General features: G+C 42.8%; 1 protein-coding gene across 4 annotated transcripts in view; it reads right to left on the bottom strand.

The window, feature by feature from the left end:
• DNM3 (dynamin 3) overlaps positions 1–16055 on the bottom strand; it is a 177655-nt gene that overhangs the window by 131779 nt on the left and 29821 nt on the right. For 3 of the 4 annotated variants that reach the window (XR_010990628.1, XM_068164571.1, XM_068164570.1), the window contains exons 7-14: positions 13067–13209; positions 10281–10416; positions 9027–9094; positions 7661–7799; positions 6748–6834; positions 5057–5127; positions 1765–1813; positions 91–120 (exon numbers count right to left, since the gene is read on the bottom strand). Coding sequence is in view for 2 of the 4 variants with exons in the window: in XM_068164571.1 (XP_068020672.1) it covers positions 91–120; positions 1765–1813; positions 5057–5127; positions 6748–6834; positions 7661–7799; positions 9027–9094; positions 10281–10416; positions 13067–13209 (723 nt within the window). In the remaining 2 variants the exon portion in view is untranslated. The remainder of the gene's footprint in view (positions 1–90; positions 121–1764; positions 1814–5056; positions 5128–6747; positions 6835–7660; positions 7800–9026; positions 9095–10280; positions 10417–13066; positions 13210–16055) is intronic. The other variant, XR_010990629.1, reaches the window with a different exon arrangement.

The following is a 16055-nucleotide window of genomic DNA, read 5'->3' as shown; positions in this document are numbered from 1 at the left end:
TTGAACAAACCAATGAGTTAGAGACAAACTTGGCCCTCTGAGAAGCTAAATGAAAAAGCAACAATAAAGCTTACAGAACTTAGCTCGTACAATTTGCCTTGAAGGCGGTAGATTGGTTCCCTGCAATAGCAAATTGCAAAAATGAAGTTTTATTTCAGAAACATTTTCTCATTCTTTTCAACTCCAAACAATTAACTTACAAACAAACGTTTACAGTCTTCAGAATAAAAGGTTCAGCAAAGTCCTTGATGCAAAGATCAATCGAGTTGCAGCATTAATTGTAAAACACCAAGCTTCGTCTCAACTGCTGCACAGACAAAACAGTCAATTAATGAAGATATCATCCATTTCACTTGTGAGTTTTTGAAGAGTCAGATAATTGGTTGACTTCCCTTCTCCAGGACACTCCAAAGTGATGCTGGTGGTTGTGTTTGACACATGTTCCAGCACAGCTAGGTAAGGAGGACATCTCTCCTTGGCAGGGAGAAGCCATTCTTTGAAGCAATTTCTGTGTTTACATTTATCAACTTCGGTGTTTTGTTGGGGGTTTGTTTGTTTGTTCGTTTTTTCATTTTGGCCCAAACTATACATTACACCAAAAATGCCACTTGTAGTGGTCAGGCTGCAGGGGACCACCACATCCAAGAAGCTGACAGATTATTTTAACATCTCAAAAATAATTAGCCATCTCTTGGAGGGGGGAAGAAGTTGGATTTCTATCCCCAAAAAAGATGACTAAGTTTACAAAAAATGCCAGCACTCTCATTTACAACATCAGAACAAGAGACTCTGGAATGTCAGGTTTATCTGGGGCACAAGACCTGCAGGATCTTAGCTCAGTGATCACACTTGAAAACCTTTCACCTCCTGAGCACTGTTTGACCAAATTGCACCTCAGAAAGATGTTCAATAACAGTAATTACTCATACAAAATTTTATTGTCTTATTTTTAGTCAAATTCTTTTTTTCCTTTTAAAGGACACACTAATTCCATAATGTTTCCTTTCCATTTCAGACTTTGCAAAACCCTCACAGCCAGCAGAAACCCTCAAAGTTGTAACATTTTCATTACTTTCATCTCATACGAAAACAGAAGACTGATCCTGTAAAGTACGAAGCACCTCTGGCTCATACGAAAGCAAAGCAAGAAGCAGAGCTCAGGAGCACTTCGCGTCTCACAGAATCAATCCCAGCTTTTTGTGACAGAAAAACACACAAATTATTTAATTAGCACATCTCAGTGAAAATGCTAATTATTCTGAGAGCAACAACCGGTTAACCTGGGTTCAACACCTTTGTGAAGTCAACCAGAAGTTTGCAGAAGAGAGGTAAAGGCAAATTCACTTTTGCTTGCTGGATTGCCTCTTAAGCTGTGAGCACTGAAAGCTAGTAAATGGCCATGAGAAAGCACACGCAAGCGAGTACTCACCAGCAGTTTGGCTTCTGAAATTCACAAGCTTGCAGTTAATGACAAAATGCAGCGACGTGTCACATGAAAAAAGATTCAATGCACCAAGTGGCATGGGAGGAGAGAGGCTCCCCAGCAGTGCAAGCAGTAGCAGAAATGTTAAATAAGTGATGGCACCAGTGGAAGTCAGGTGGCTCTGAAAACTTTGGTGAAAGGAGGCAATGATGGTGCTTTTTATAGATGTTTGAAGCAGAAAAAGTGAATGATGCACTCACAACAAATAAATGCAGCCAGGAAAACCAAACAGCTTGGATTAGCTTGCACATGCCAGCATCCATTCTCTGTTAGGTGCCTACCTGATTTCCCACTGCACTTTTGTTAACCTGACTGCTTCTTTGTTGGGCACTAAGGGAAGCAGAGGAGAAGAGTTACACTGAAGAAACTCCAACTAAGCCAGTTCCTGAGGAACAGATTTTAGCAGCAACAGTTACTTCTGAATCCAGCAGAGAAAACCAGAGTAACAAAAGAAACACAGCAAAATCATTGCCTATATGTGCATATTTCAACTGCTTTTTCTTACAGTGCAGGAATGCCTGCTTGTACTTGCCCACTTAGGACAGAAGGGACATGCACAGCAGACAGCTCCCAGTAATCATTTCCTTAGTAATAATATTCCACGTGGATTGGTAAAGGTTACTAAAAGCACAGAGGAATTATGGCTTATGGGGGTAACTTTGGAAACACTGACCTCTATAAAGATTCAAAAAGCAAACCATTTCTCTTATTGGCTCAGAACAACAAAATCCTCCTCTGTAGGAAGCTTCTTAATAGCTTTGTCTTGACAGTTTGTAGTGGAGATTATTCTAATATTTATACACATTTTGAGGGTGTAAATATAACCAACAGATGAAGCCACCACAAAGCTGCAATCATTTGAGAACAGAGTACATTATATTTGAAATCAAACCATATTTAAAGTATTTTGCTCAATTCTTGAGCATTGGTAATCCCAGTTACTGAAACAGAACACACTCTGGCCTTAAGAACGTGTGAGCTGCCATTAAGTCTAAAAGCATTTGCATTATCTCGTGGTTTGTAAGTGTTAGGCCATGAGATTAAAATATTGCTGGAAAGGAGAAAAGTGTTCAGAAAGCAAGCTTTGGCTACTCAGCCACAAGAGTGGCCACTGGTGACAGGAAATGTTGTTTGGGTTAGTTTAGACCATTTCAGCAGGCACTGAACTGAAGAAAAAAAGGCATGGATACTAGATCAGCTACAAACGTGGCTCTCAAAGGGTAACCAAAAAATATGTGCTTGGATCCCAGCCCATGGGCCAATCCTGCAACTCATTTGTGCACAGCTGCTGGTCCAAAGAATTGATGAAGCACCAAACTCAGCTCTTCTTCCAACTCTGATCTTGCCCTCTGGACCATATTCTATCAAACCAGCAGTCCACATGCTGCCTGTGAGAAAATCCACAAGGATGTTTATTTCATGTGCCTGTTCACTGGGCTTAGCTCTCAATCATCCAAATCCTTTTGACCAAATAACACCACATGTCTCTCATGCATGTCTGAGTTGCATAAGCTTTGGTGTATAAATCGTGATGAAGTAACATGCACACAGAACACACAGCACTGAGCCCTCACCCATTCCAGTCTGCCTGAGAAACACATGGGGGGCGGCTTCGGGAAACAACTGACATTCCTCTGGTTTGGTTGTGGTAACAGGAGTTGGGGATTTTGGGGGTGTTTCTTTGGTCATTTTGGCTTGTTTGTTTTTCTTTTGTTGCCTTAGGAAAGCTAATAAGAACACAAGCATCATACTGAGACACTCATGCCTTTTACCACAGCCCAGCAACCGGTCCTCTATTTACCCTGCCAAGTACAAATTACTCGTTACCTGCATTGAAGCACGTGTCTGAGTGACTACAGGTGGAAACAAGACAAATCCCAACATTTTACTACTCTCTCTGCTAAATGAGACAGACATTATTATTCCAAGATTTCACCATTCATAACTATGCAAAGTTGTTCTAAATATTTGCATCCTTAAATCCTTCTCAATTCAATTCACATCACACTGTACCTGCTTATGCCCTGTGCAAAGCAGCTGGGATGTCTGGATCTCAGCTGGCAAAAGAGGAAGCAGCTTTCCCAACAAATTGAACTGAGGCATCACAACTCCTTGGCAAAGACAGCAGTGAGGACCACAGACTTAGCTACGGGGCCCAGCAGCAACATCCACGAGTGGGATTTTGCCAGGGTAGAAACAATGGAACGTCTCCAGGTATATCTGGCACTCCAGAACCCAAGGCTATAAAACGTACAAGGTTCCATATTGACACAAGGCAAAGTCTTGAGGACAAGCAAGCACTGGGACAGGCTGCATAGACAGGTTGGAGAATCTCCAGTTTTAGAGTTTTTCAGATCTGATTGGACAAAGGCCTGAGTAACCTGGTCTGAACTCAGCATTGACCCTCCCATGAGCAGGAGGCTGCACTATGTGACTTCTTCAGCTCACAACACACATCATGAATATATATGGAGTGGTTTTAGTAGGCTTTTTCCTGTCAGAAAAGGATGAAGAAAAGTAAATAGCAGGCAGCTTGTTATCTTGACCCCTAGAAGGCCAGCTACCATTCCTACAACATCCTGCCATTTGTCAAGTGAACTGATAAAGCTATCTAGGACCTGCAAACAATCCTAGAGAAAGTTGCTCAAATCAAGCACAAACAAATTGGCTTTGCCTTCTTCCCTCTCAGCTTACTGAACTCCATGTTTGAAGCCTTCAAGGCATCCTGACAAAGGAGGAGACCTTCCTTCACAGAGCCAACTAGAACGGGTCATGGTGCACTGTAGTGCCAAACTTTGTTGCTAGAATCCCACATGGATGAAACCTGTTGTGTTTCCAAACACAGTTATGACAAATAATGCATAAACATGACTGAAGGAACATTTATTCTTCAAAGAGTGAAGACATCTTTAATGTTTTTACTAGTGACAAAATGTTGGTATGAAGTCCCTAAGGCACAATTGCTGGAAGCTGAGGGAGAACGCACTGGAGAACATTCTCACAGCCGTTTCAATTAACAGAGGAGAACGTCAAACTAGGCCCTGCAGGGCATCCAGCTACTATTATTCTCTACAGCCAAACAGCAGGCACAATAACAATTCAGTGACATCCATTACTCTGAGCAGAACTCTTTCACACAGAATCACAGCTCCCAAAATATGCACTAGCAACAATGTGGAGAGACCACCAATGTTATACGTTTCTGTGGTCCTAAAACATATAGCGAGGGCACCAGCTTGCCAGAGCTGCTTCCCAATAGGAATGTGATTCCAGACCAAGATGTAAGCTTTGGCTTCAGTGAAACCAGGGTTGTGAACTGGAGTAGAGAGTGTCCTACAAGTGGGACAGCATTTAAACACTGTGTGTATCGAGAGAAAACATGATCCTGCATGTTTGGGACTTCACAGCCAGCATCTACACTGTCACACTTCAGGACCTGTGTTTTCAGCTTCACTAAAACAAGGAGAAAAAACCAAACAAACAAAAAACCCAACCGCCAAATAAAAACAAGGCAAAAAAGCCAAACCAACCCCAAGGGACAGTGTGTTTATAACAAAGCCTCTATATACATACTTTGCAAAGCCAATGAAGTCTTCATGGTTGGTGTTGATGTAAGAAACCTGGATATCAATCAGCAGCAGCACCTATTGGAGAAAACAGGAGAGCCAAAAAAGAATGGGAAAGGTGGGAGAGAGAATTTGAGGAAAAGGAAGGGAGAACAGAACAGGACTTCTACGTTTTCTGCATTATTGAATATTGCTTTTGTAATCATTCAAGCCAAAAAAATCAATAGTTTCAAAATGCCACCACTTCTGTTTGTGTGCTTGGTTGATATGCTAGAATAGAGAAGAGTTATTTCCCTTTTGTATCTTCTTTTTCCCTGACAGACCTCATTTTTCACTACCTTGGCCCTTGCCCACTTCATTAAGCTCAATCATACATGGGCAGAGAGAGTTCAATTATATATAACATAGCTCCACATTTCACAAGTTAATACATTTCTATTCACAGCATTTCAGCCAAGTCAGCAAGAAATGTGCACTGTAAAGAAAATTTAGGTGCCCTTATTTTAGGCAATACACAAAAAAGTGACAGGCAAGCCAGCTCTGGCCCAGAAAATGTACAGTGCACATACAGGCAGCTACCCTGGTGCATACTTCTGGCTTGAGAGATGGGCTAGTCAATGAAGTAACAGGATGAATGGCTCATGTACTTAGCACTTGCCAGTCCTTCAATAGCTCAGAGACATATTTTGATTCAAACTTGATAGTTTAACTCGGCAAAGGACTTGCCAAAACACTGAAATTCACTCCCGCTCTTAAACAGCCTCTTGAATATGCATGAGGCTGCACTTCTCCACTCTTTCAGACTTCCATTTGCCAGCAGGGAGCAAGGAAGAAACCTATTGTTACCATTTAACCCCTACAAAGTGTATATAGTTCTTTCTGCACAGCTCCTCAAACACAGAATCCCTCCCAGATTCTTCATCATTTCCAGGAGATGCCACACGTCTTGCTCAAAGCAAAAGATAGTTGGGATTTGGGTCTAGCTCCTACCTCCAAAAATCTCACTGGTGTTTTGATTTACTAATGATAACTGCCAAAAGTATAATTAATGATGTGGATACGTGTCAATAACCTACTTGACCAGGTCTCGGCCTTTCAGGAAGCCAGTATTTTGCACATTGTGCTGGGAAATGGCTCTTCCAAATTCTTAAATAACTGAGTGTGCTAAGTAGAACTCCCTGCAAGTACAAGCCCAGCAAATACAGTTTTATGGAAAACTGTTGAAGACTTCAGGCACAGTGCATCTTAAAGGAAAAGAAGCAGGACACGGTCCCCAAGCTTGCACAGGGAAATGGGTAGAGAGACAGAAGTCCAAAACCACTCAGGAGCTCTGCCTCGCTCTTCTTCCCCAAATACTTCTGCTGTCACACTCTGCACTCTCTGGACAATAACTCCTGTTTCCACTTCCAGTGGATTTTCTCACATAATCTAAGCTTTGAAGTTTCCTGGATTTGGAGCAACTTAGCTGGGTGATGGATGTTCTAAACAAGTTTCTCTGAATTGGTTTGGAGGGGGGTTAACACTTTTAAGCTTGAAGGAAAGTTTGTCACTCCCACAAATGTCCCAGTTCAATTGCTTGTGGGCCTCGCTGCAGTTAGAGCGTGGGATTGAATCTTTTATTCCCTTACTGCACTTTGTACATAAGAACTTTCCTCTCGCATACTTCCCCAGGCAGTTAGGTCACCTACTTATTCTCACCTGATCCTTGGTCTTCTCTTCTCTTTCACGAATGTAACCAGCAACAATTCTTTCTGTTTCCTCACATAATCTTGGATATGTTGCCAACTGAAAAGCAAAATCAAAAGAAATTTACACCTGCAGGGTGGCTTCAGTAGAATACAAACAGAGAAGCCTCCAGCTTTCCTCTCTGGAAGAAAGCAATGCTTGTGAAGCTTGGGCTAAAGGTTGGCCACTCTACAACACAAACCTTGCTTGCTGTTAATAGTCGTTTCCCAGAAAAACTGGAGATGTAAGCCCTTGGATTGTTGCTGTGCTTTTACTCCATAGAACACCAAGGAAAAGACACTTTGGACATGTGAACCACAGTTTATCAGCCTTGGGTGAGGTTTCCCCATGCTTCTCTCTTCTACTGCGCCTAATTCGAGTGAGGCTTTAAACAATTAAAACGTTTCTAGTACTTTGAAGGCTCCACCTCGTGGCAACATCTTTGCATCTGGGTAACAGTACTTAAACTGCTAAACACAGTTTGGCAAGCAATATTGAGGGGGGGTAAATCTGGACAGTTACTTCGAGTGGCATGCTTTCCAAATTCTGACAGAAGTAAAAAAATCTGGAAACCACTCAAAATACTGCAGAGAATCTGCTGCCCTGACAAAAAGAAACATTGTCAGCCTTTCTTGTCTTAAGAAACGGATCCTTCACCTGCTCACTGGCACCAAAAAATTCTGCCTGATTCAGAACACAAGGGATGTGACAGGAAATTTCTCAGCAACTTCACCATACCTGTGCTTACACCTCAGAACTGATCCTATATTTGCTACTACTAGGCCACTCTACACCCTGAGCAGAGATCAGAAATCTCTTGTAATACCATCAAGTGTAAGGCAGGCTTTATATTATCGACCATACCATTACCTTTTAGTTACATTACCTTTTTGGTGCACTTCTTGACAGTGTTGATTAACTCTTGCATCACCAGATCCACACTTTTTAGGCAAGGTCCTTTCAGCTTGACTATCTGTTTTTTAACAATGGCCTCAAATGCCATATCTGGAGTAAACAAGCCTGTTCTGTGGACATAAAAGAACATGTAAGACAGCAATAAAAACATCAAGCAAGGAAGGTTGTTTTTACTGAATTGCTCATATCTCCATTTTCAGAGGCTTACAGCCAGGCGACAATCCCTACACAAGCAGACTTCCACAGAGCTACGTTTGCTGCTTTCTCTAATAGACAGCATCATTTTCAGTAAGAATATCAAAGTAGGAACATGCCCTACTATTAAAGACGACTGAGAGACACCTAAACAGTACTGATATAATGCAGTAAAGTCCCTTCAGCAGCGTATCGAGCCTTAGAGAAAGGACGAGTGGCAGCTGCAGCAGCCCACATACAATCACTTGCACAAGAATCCTATAGCTGTGTTAATCAGACTCCTACATGGAACATTTCACTTGGTCACTGCAGGATATATGTGAACCAATACAACAGAACCAGTTCTAAACAAATAAGCCTTACTTCTCTTCCAAACAGTGCATGCAAAGGTCTATCCTGGCAGATAAGTTATATTAAAAAGCAAATTATGAAAACATGCCCCAAACTATCAGTGCACTACCATAAATTGCTCATCAGGACCTTTCCATCAGTGACTGCGCTGTTACTCTATTCCGTTTCATGGTATCTCTCTATTTAAGGGAGCGTACAGCCAGCGTCTCCCTCCTCTCTCCACCTGGGGAGGAGCACACGTCAATATCTCATGGTCTGGGGGCACATGGCTTGTGGGCTGGCAGGGAATTTCCAGCTAAGCCACAACTAAGCTTGCAGTGGGCCTGACTGTAAGGGGGGGCAAGTGCTGTCTGCTCTTGGGCTGAGGGGGGTGCAGGTTTCAGGAAGGTTCTGGAAAGCTTTGGCTGGTAGGCCCCAGTGAAGGACTGAGCCTAGGCTGTGAATGTGTTCCTGCTGCCTGAATGCTGTTGTATACATTTGTAAATAGGATTTCCACTGGAACATCCCATCGGCGTGCAGCACTCATCACAGAAATGTTCAGGTTGGAAAAGACCCTCAGGATCACCAAGTCCAACCCAGGACCCTGCCTTGCAAGGTTCACCCCTAAACTATATTCCCAATATTTACTCCTTGGGAAAGAAATAGATATCTTTTCTGCCCTCTAGCCCTGGGCAGCTGGTGGCTCACAACCAGGGCAGTCAGGAACGTGGTCCAGCCATCGATCGCCAGCATGCACACAGGTTACAAAGGACACACACTGGGTGTGGGCTGGGGAGCGTAGCAGCACTTGCCTGATACCATGTATGTTCTTGATGGCATAGCTGATTTCCCTGCGCAGCTCCTTCTCATTGAACTCCATCTAGGGATAGGAAAGCACAGGGCACCGAGTCAGAGGAGGCACGTTAATATCACCTCTCCAATGTGACTGGGAGACAGACAAGTGCAACTGGCAAGGGTACATGCAGCGGTAGGGCTGTTGAACGTGATGCAGCCTTCCATCCCAGATAGACCAGCACCTGCAACAATTCTGCAGAGTTCATAAAGGAAGCCAGAAACAGGATTTGGAAGATGCAACTTTTTTGGTTTGGGGGATTTTTTTCAACCCAATTTCCTAAAGTGTTTCAACTTCTGTGATTAGGGTCTGTTCATTCCTGTGATTACGGTCTGTTCATTCTCCCCTCTCATTCTACTGTTTTTCAAACAAGTCTAAGAGAGCAGTGGTTTCAGTTATGCAGTGATGCAGCTTTTCTGTGCACTTCTTGCAAGCCAGCTAGCTGGAAGAGTAGTTAGTGTTGTCACAAGTAGAAGGGTCATTACCCACCTGTCAGCTGCTCCCTTGGACTACCAGCTGACCTACCACATCTAGACCCTGGAACCAGCCATAGGAAAGAAAGCTTAGAAGAAGTGTACAAATATGGGGACCAGACATACAGCAGAGTTCACATGGAAAGAAAAACCGAAGAATGTGTAACACAAACTCATAGGAAACGAGGTTTCATTAGCTCACACTCCACTAGGACTCTGTTTATTCTGTAACCCAAAGGACAAATAAGCAAGAAGAGATGTATCAGGAGAAGACATGTTTTCTCAAAACTCCAAATTTGCTTCTGCTTCACCTCCCACTGTGAAAGGGTAGGGCTGAAAGCTAGCTTTGACCTAATGCATTGAACACAGCAAGCAGAAAGCAGAGAAAATGGTCACTTCCATAACTCTAATTTTACTAGGCACTAGCTTCTTGAATACAGCAACTTAAAACTTACCAATTGCAGTTGTTTGCCTGCCCCACCTAACAAGAAGGAAGATGCTATTTGTCATAAGCCAATAAGGAACTATGGAAAATAGTAAGAACTGGGACTATAATTACATTCTTGTCCCTACATTTCAGCATTCTTAGCATGGATATCTCAACATCCAAACCTGGAAGTTAAGTCAAAAGTTTCCACAGTTAAGAGCAGGTTCTTCCAATCAGACCTTACCTTGGCATCAGTATGAATATAAGAACATACAAATAAGACACAAAGCACACCAGCAAGCTGGATAAATACCTTCACCAGTTCAAAAGGAAAACGCTCATGGAAAATACGATTGATTTTGGCACCTCCTGAAAGTTCCAATGTATCAACCTGATCTCCTGATCCTTCGATTCTTTTCTCAAAGTCCACTGAAAACTGCTGTACCATCCTAAATGTCACAAGAGGGGAGAAAAACAAACACACACAACCATTTAAGTACATCAGTTACCAACTCTTGCTTCAGTACTGTGTGAGTGGTGGTGCCTGTTAAAACTTGTGCAAGAACTGACAAAACACTCTGTAACAGCAATTGATTTTTTAAAAGGACTGCAGAAACTTCAGATCACATGGGGTGAGGTGAAGCAGATGCGGCAGGATGAAGCCTACAGGAAGGCTGGGGAGGGACTGCTCAGGATCTCAGGTAGTGATAGGACTAGGGGGAATGGAATGAAGCTGGAGGTGGGGAGATTCAGGCTGGAGGTGAGGAGGAGTTCTTCCCCATGAGAGTGGTGAAGCCCTGGAATGGGTTGTGCAGGGAGGTGGTTGGGGCCCTGTCCCTGGAGGTGTTTAAGCCCAGGCTGATCTAGTGTGGGGTGTCCCTGCCCATGGCAGGGGGGTTGGAATTGGATGATCCTTGTGGTCCCTTCCAACCCTGACTGATTCTATGATACTATGTTTGGGGGTATATATGTATTATGGAATGTGTTCCCAAGAATCAGAGGAAAGGGTTCAGGCTATGTTACTTTACACACCCCAAAAGAAAAACAGAAACTGAGAATTTTTTACTGACAAAAGATTTTTTTCCTGTAGCACCTACTTACAATGAAGCAATTGGGGAAAAACTACACAGAAAAGCATTGAGGAGGATGACTTTGCTTGGAACAGAATTCAATTCTTTTTCCTTTATAACATGTCACAGTAGTAGAACACGCATGAGATACCAGCAACACCTAACAATTCACAGCATTTCATACATGTGCTTCAAGCAGTTAAGTCACCAAATATGCTGAGTGACAAAAAAACCCCAAGCAAACAAAAAACCAAACCAAACCCAAACAAAACAAACATCTGTGTTATATTGACAGGGAATAGTCAAAGTTAATATCACTCTGGTTTTGCAACCAAAATATCTGAAATGAAGTCATAAGGCACAGACTTGTGCATCCTTTTTTGGACACAGCTGTCACAGAAACAAGAAGTAATTCAAGAGTCTTCAAATGGCTCACAAAAGCCTCTCCAGTTCAGGTGATCATATTCCCTTCTGACTCCTAATAAAAGGAAAAGGAATCCTGACCAGAACTCCAGTATTTTCACAATCCAGCACTATCACCATCTATGCCAGAGCACAAAGGAGGCTGAAAACTTAGGAAATCATTCAAAGCAGGAATGTGAAAACAGAGAGAAGAATCAGGTACACTTTACATCACTCTCTCTCTTCCTTCATATGCTTCCTCTCTCAAGAGGTAAATTTCAATCACAGATGAACATCGAAGTGGCTGCAGATGGCTACAATTTAAACAAAACAACAACAACAACGAGAGAGAGAATGTCAGACCTTCCAGGTGGAAGGGAACAAAACATACACAATACTGTGTACCAAACATCTCTGGAAATAGCCCAAGTAAGGAAGTGGCATGAAGCAAAGCAGCAGGTGGTAACTGGGCTTCAACCTCAAATGTCAACACTGTCTTTTTCCCTTCTTGCTAAAACCACAATAAAGAAAGGGTGCTAATTCCACACCCACTGCATTCAAAGGCTGATGAACAGCCACCTCTGTTCCATCACTCTACAAGAGTGTTATCACAGTCTCAGACAGTCTTATTTTGCGGATGAGACTCAAACTGGACAGTGGCTTCAGCAGTGACAAAGCTTTCGAGGTCAGTGCATGTGATAACAACGCGGCTCCAGAAATAGCTGCAATTCCTCTGACAAACAACAGTATTCAAGTCCATGACTTCTTGAGCCCAAAGGGTCAGTATCTGCCAGGTCAGCTTTCACAGAAGCACAGGTGGCACATCACATCACCTATTTCAATGCTAGTGAGTGCTAAGAGGCAAACAGCAAGGAAGAGGTTGTTGCTCACCCCGATACCCTTGCACATAAAAATGGCTGGACTGCAGTGAAACACCATTTCACAGCAGCCACCAGCAGCAGAGCAAGCACACAGTTGTATTTCCCCAGAACACTCCCTTGGCCTCAATAAATTGCTATTTGTGGATTCCATGCAGCAGGAATTTGTCCTTGCACTTACTAGCCTTGAATGTCTTTCTCATCCCATGAATCTGCCTAGCTGCTTTCTGAAAGCACATTATCAGCTCCTGCAGCAAAGGGCTCTGTGGATTAGGGGCGCATCACACAAAGGACTATCATCTATGATTAACTCTTATCTCGCCATCTTTGAGTTCTTTTGGATAGTCAGCTTTTTATACTGGAAAAAGAAGCATTCTTAATTCTGCTTCCAGGCTTCTAACAGAATATCTTCCCCTTGGAGAAGTTTGGTAGGTCGAAGAATGTGTCTACAGTATCAGAAGGTGTGTCTTACCTTTGATCATTACTGTTGCCCATCTTTGTACCTTTTCCTGTTCTGCTTTCTCTCTTTTCTAAGATTACTAAAATTATTATAGGGAAAACTCTGCTGAAATTGTAAAGTAAATAAAGCATTCTGGAACATCGAGCACAGAATCCTTTGGAGCTGGCATACAGAATCCTTAGCCGTATCCTAACTTTTACATTTACACTCATCAGGAAGAAAGAAAAAGAGAGAGAGACAAAAGAAACTGATACGAAACAGAAAAGCAGATGAGAGAGTGGACACTCACTGCAGTAAGGCTTTTGTTTTTCTGGTTGGATCTTCTGGTCTGAAGTTTTTGTATACCTCTACTTCATGCTCTATGGAAAGCAGCTGGCCCTGGAGTTTGCTTCTGAAGGCCGGCAGGGTGTCTCGAATATGATTGGTAAGTTGCTAAAAAGTAAGTAAAAGTCCTTTTACTTTTAGTAAAGATGAAAGCAAGAGCACAGCCATTTCTTTCTGACTGCCAAGCATACCAGCCATGACCTCTGCTAGTTCACCACTGTAGTTCCTTTTGATCTTTGAAGCATTGGAGGCTGTTAAAGAGCAACACTATCATTTTTGAATACACATTTTTTAACTCCTTCACCCTCTGACTCACTGAGCTCTGTTACAAAACCAACAACAAAACACTAACCCTGAAGAAGAGCAGTAAAAGGCTAGCCAGACTTGTGTTTAACTTAGTTTTGCACGTGTTGCAATGTGTTTCAACAACAGTACCAGTGTCTTTCCTGTGCCATAATTTCTCATGCACTGTACCTGTTCTTTAATTAAAACCAAGGCAGATTTCTTACACTGTGCTGGAAACCTTATTCCATCCCCAGTCAGACAAGCTATAAACGATGAACGCCATATACCAATGTCTTATGTAAACTCAAAACAAGAGGCGTTCAGCAGAGACAGGCACAAAAATCAGCAGCTGGGTTTTCCCTGGAGCACCACCTTGTGGACACACAGGGGAACTACTACCTGTAACCACAAACTAACAAGTGGTTAACGTCTCGGGGATGAAAGTCAAGCAGGTCTTTCCATATTTAATACTCTACACATGGTGATACCAACAACAGACCAACAGTTCAGATTGAAATATGCAAATTTAAAGAACTCCTCATAAAATAAGTTAGTGGTACATAACCCAAATTAAGGCTGCGTTCACCCCCAAGTTGTGTGCCAGGCTTCTGCTGCTTCTCTGCATTTGTACAAAAAAATCTCTGCTAATATGAAGGTCATTAAATAGAATAAAGTCTCTGCATGAGCTAACCTTAATGGTGCAGCTATCAAGTGCATCATTGTGAAATGGATTTAGACTGGCTATTAGGGAGGAATTCTTTGCAGTGAGGTTGGTGAGACACTGGAGCAGGTTGCACAGGTAGGCTGTGGGTGCCCCCTCTCTGGAGGAGTTTGAGGGTGGGTTGGACGGGGCCTTGAGTGGCATGGCCTGGTGAAGGGTATTGAGTTGAAACTGGATGATCTTTGAGATTCATTCCAACCCAAGCCATTTGATGATTCTAAGTCAGGACAGATAAGAGAGTCCAAAGGTATATGCAGCTCATGCTTCAGTCTCAAAACTATGACATATGGATTAAACTTTCAAGGAAAAAAAAGGAGGTAAACCATCCTAAACACAGAAAAAAGTGCAGGGCATAAGCACTTTCCTGCATCCTGCTGAAGACTTCAGTTCTGAGGCACCAATAAATGGCATTAGCATTCCTCTGAGCGAGTCCAGAGCATGCCATAACCTGGCTGTCAAGTTGCAGCTGCAAGTCACTTCAGCAAGAAATTAAGCAGGCCAGCCACTTAATTTCCTACCTTAATAAACTTCTCTGTTGTTCCCAGCTGCTGTCCAACATGGACAAAGCCAGGCTGACCTGGTCTTTGTCTGTTTGCAATTTGACAGCAAACTGGAAAAAAAAGCACTACAAAGTTTGATTTGTAGGAAGGCCAAGAGCACTGCTCAGCTGATAAACCAAGTTCTAAAAATACAATAAAAATCATAGCACTACCAGTAATTTTAGAGGGGCAGGCATGGCTTGATCTTCTCCTCTTTAAACATGCCAAGAGGCATCACCATTAGGGATGAATGCTGTCCCAGCTAAGGGAGGGCACTACAAAAAGAGTGATAGCCAAAGACACAAAGATAGCCAAAGTGATGAGGAGAACTATATGCTCCTCCAAGTCTGTCATAGGACAGTAAACTTACCCAGAACCCTGAGGCTCCGGAGGAAGACATGACAAAGGAGTATGTGAAGGTGACAGAGCACTGGAACAGGCTGCCCAGGGCAGTTGTGGAGTCTCCCTCCCTGGAAATATTCAAAACCCACCAGGATGTGTTCCTGTGTGATCTGCTCTAGGTGCTCCTGCTCTGGCAGGGGGGCTGGACTGGATGATCTCCAAAGGTCCCTTCCAGCCCCTAACATTCTGTGATTCTATGGGTTCCTGCTCCGAATAACTGGGAACTAAGCCCATTTCCTGCTGAAGGAAGCTCTGATATGACACAATTTGGTATGGACTCACAGAAATTAACTAATAGTTTGGGCAAAGCTGAAGGTTGTCTGAACAAAGCCTTCTGATTAATGTTTGTCATTTATTCCAGTAGCACACAGTAGGCTGTTTCTATTAAAAACTACAATGAAGTGTACATTTTGGAAAGCACAGGCACACAGGGAATCCTCAAGTATAAGATTTCTAAGAATGTCTTCTTTACCCTGCAATATCTAACTCCCCTGCAATATCTAACTTTGAATTCTGAAATCTCTCTTAAAGTAGGGAAAAAAAAAGAAGTCATAATTAAGAGGTAAGATTGTAGGCTGCCAGGAGGGTGGCAAATCTTAATTTTTATTTCATAATCAGTATTCAAGGGAAGAGAGGAGTCCAGAACTGTCAGTAAAAGTCACAAACTACACCTCACAGTATGTGTTTGTATGCTACATGTAACACACAACCTTCTTACTACTTTGTGAAAATTAAGGTCAAAAGCAAGAAAGAGTAAGTGAGGCTCACTGACCAAAATCCATTCTAATAAAGATTTTACATCTACCCTTCTCCTGTCCAGAGAAGGGCCACGAGGGTGAGCAGAGGGCTGGAGCTGGAGACAGACTGAGGGAGCTGGGGCTGTGCAGGCTGGAGAGGAGGAGGCTCCCAGGAGACCTTGTGGCCTTCCAGAATCTGAAGGTGGCTACAAGAAAACTGGGGAGGGACTTGTGAGGGTGTCAGGGAGTGATAGGATTGGGGGGGATAGA

Source organism: Melanerpes formicivorus, unplaced genomic scaffold, assembly GCF_026170545.1.
Source record: "Melanerpes formicivorus ecotype bairdi unplaced genomic scaffold, bMelFor1.0.p_v2 SCAF_81, whole genome shotgun sequence".
Classification (NCBI taxonomy): domain Eukaryota; kingdom Metazoa; phylum Chordata; class Aves; order Piciformes; family Picidae; genus Melanerpes; species Melanerpes formicivorus.
The sequence above is the reverse complement of the archived record's forward strand: the minus strand, read 5'-3'. Positions and strand labels throughout refer to the sequence as shown.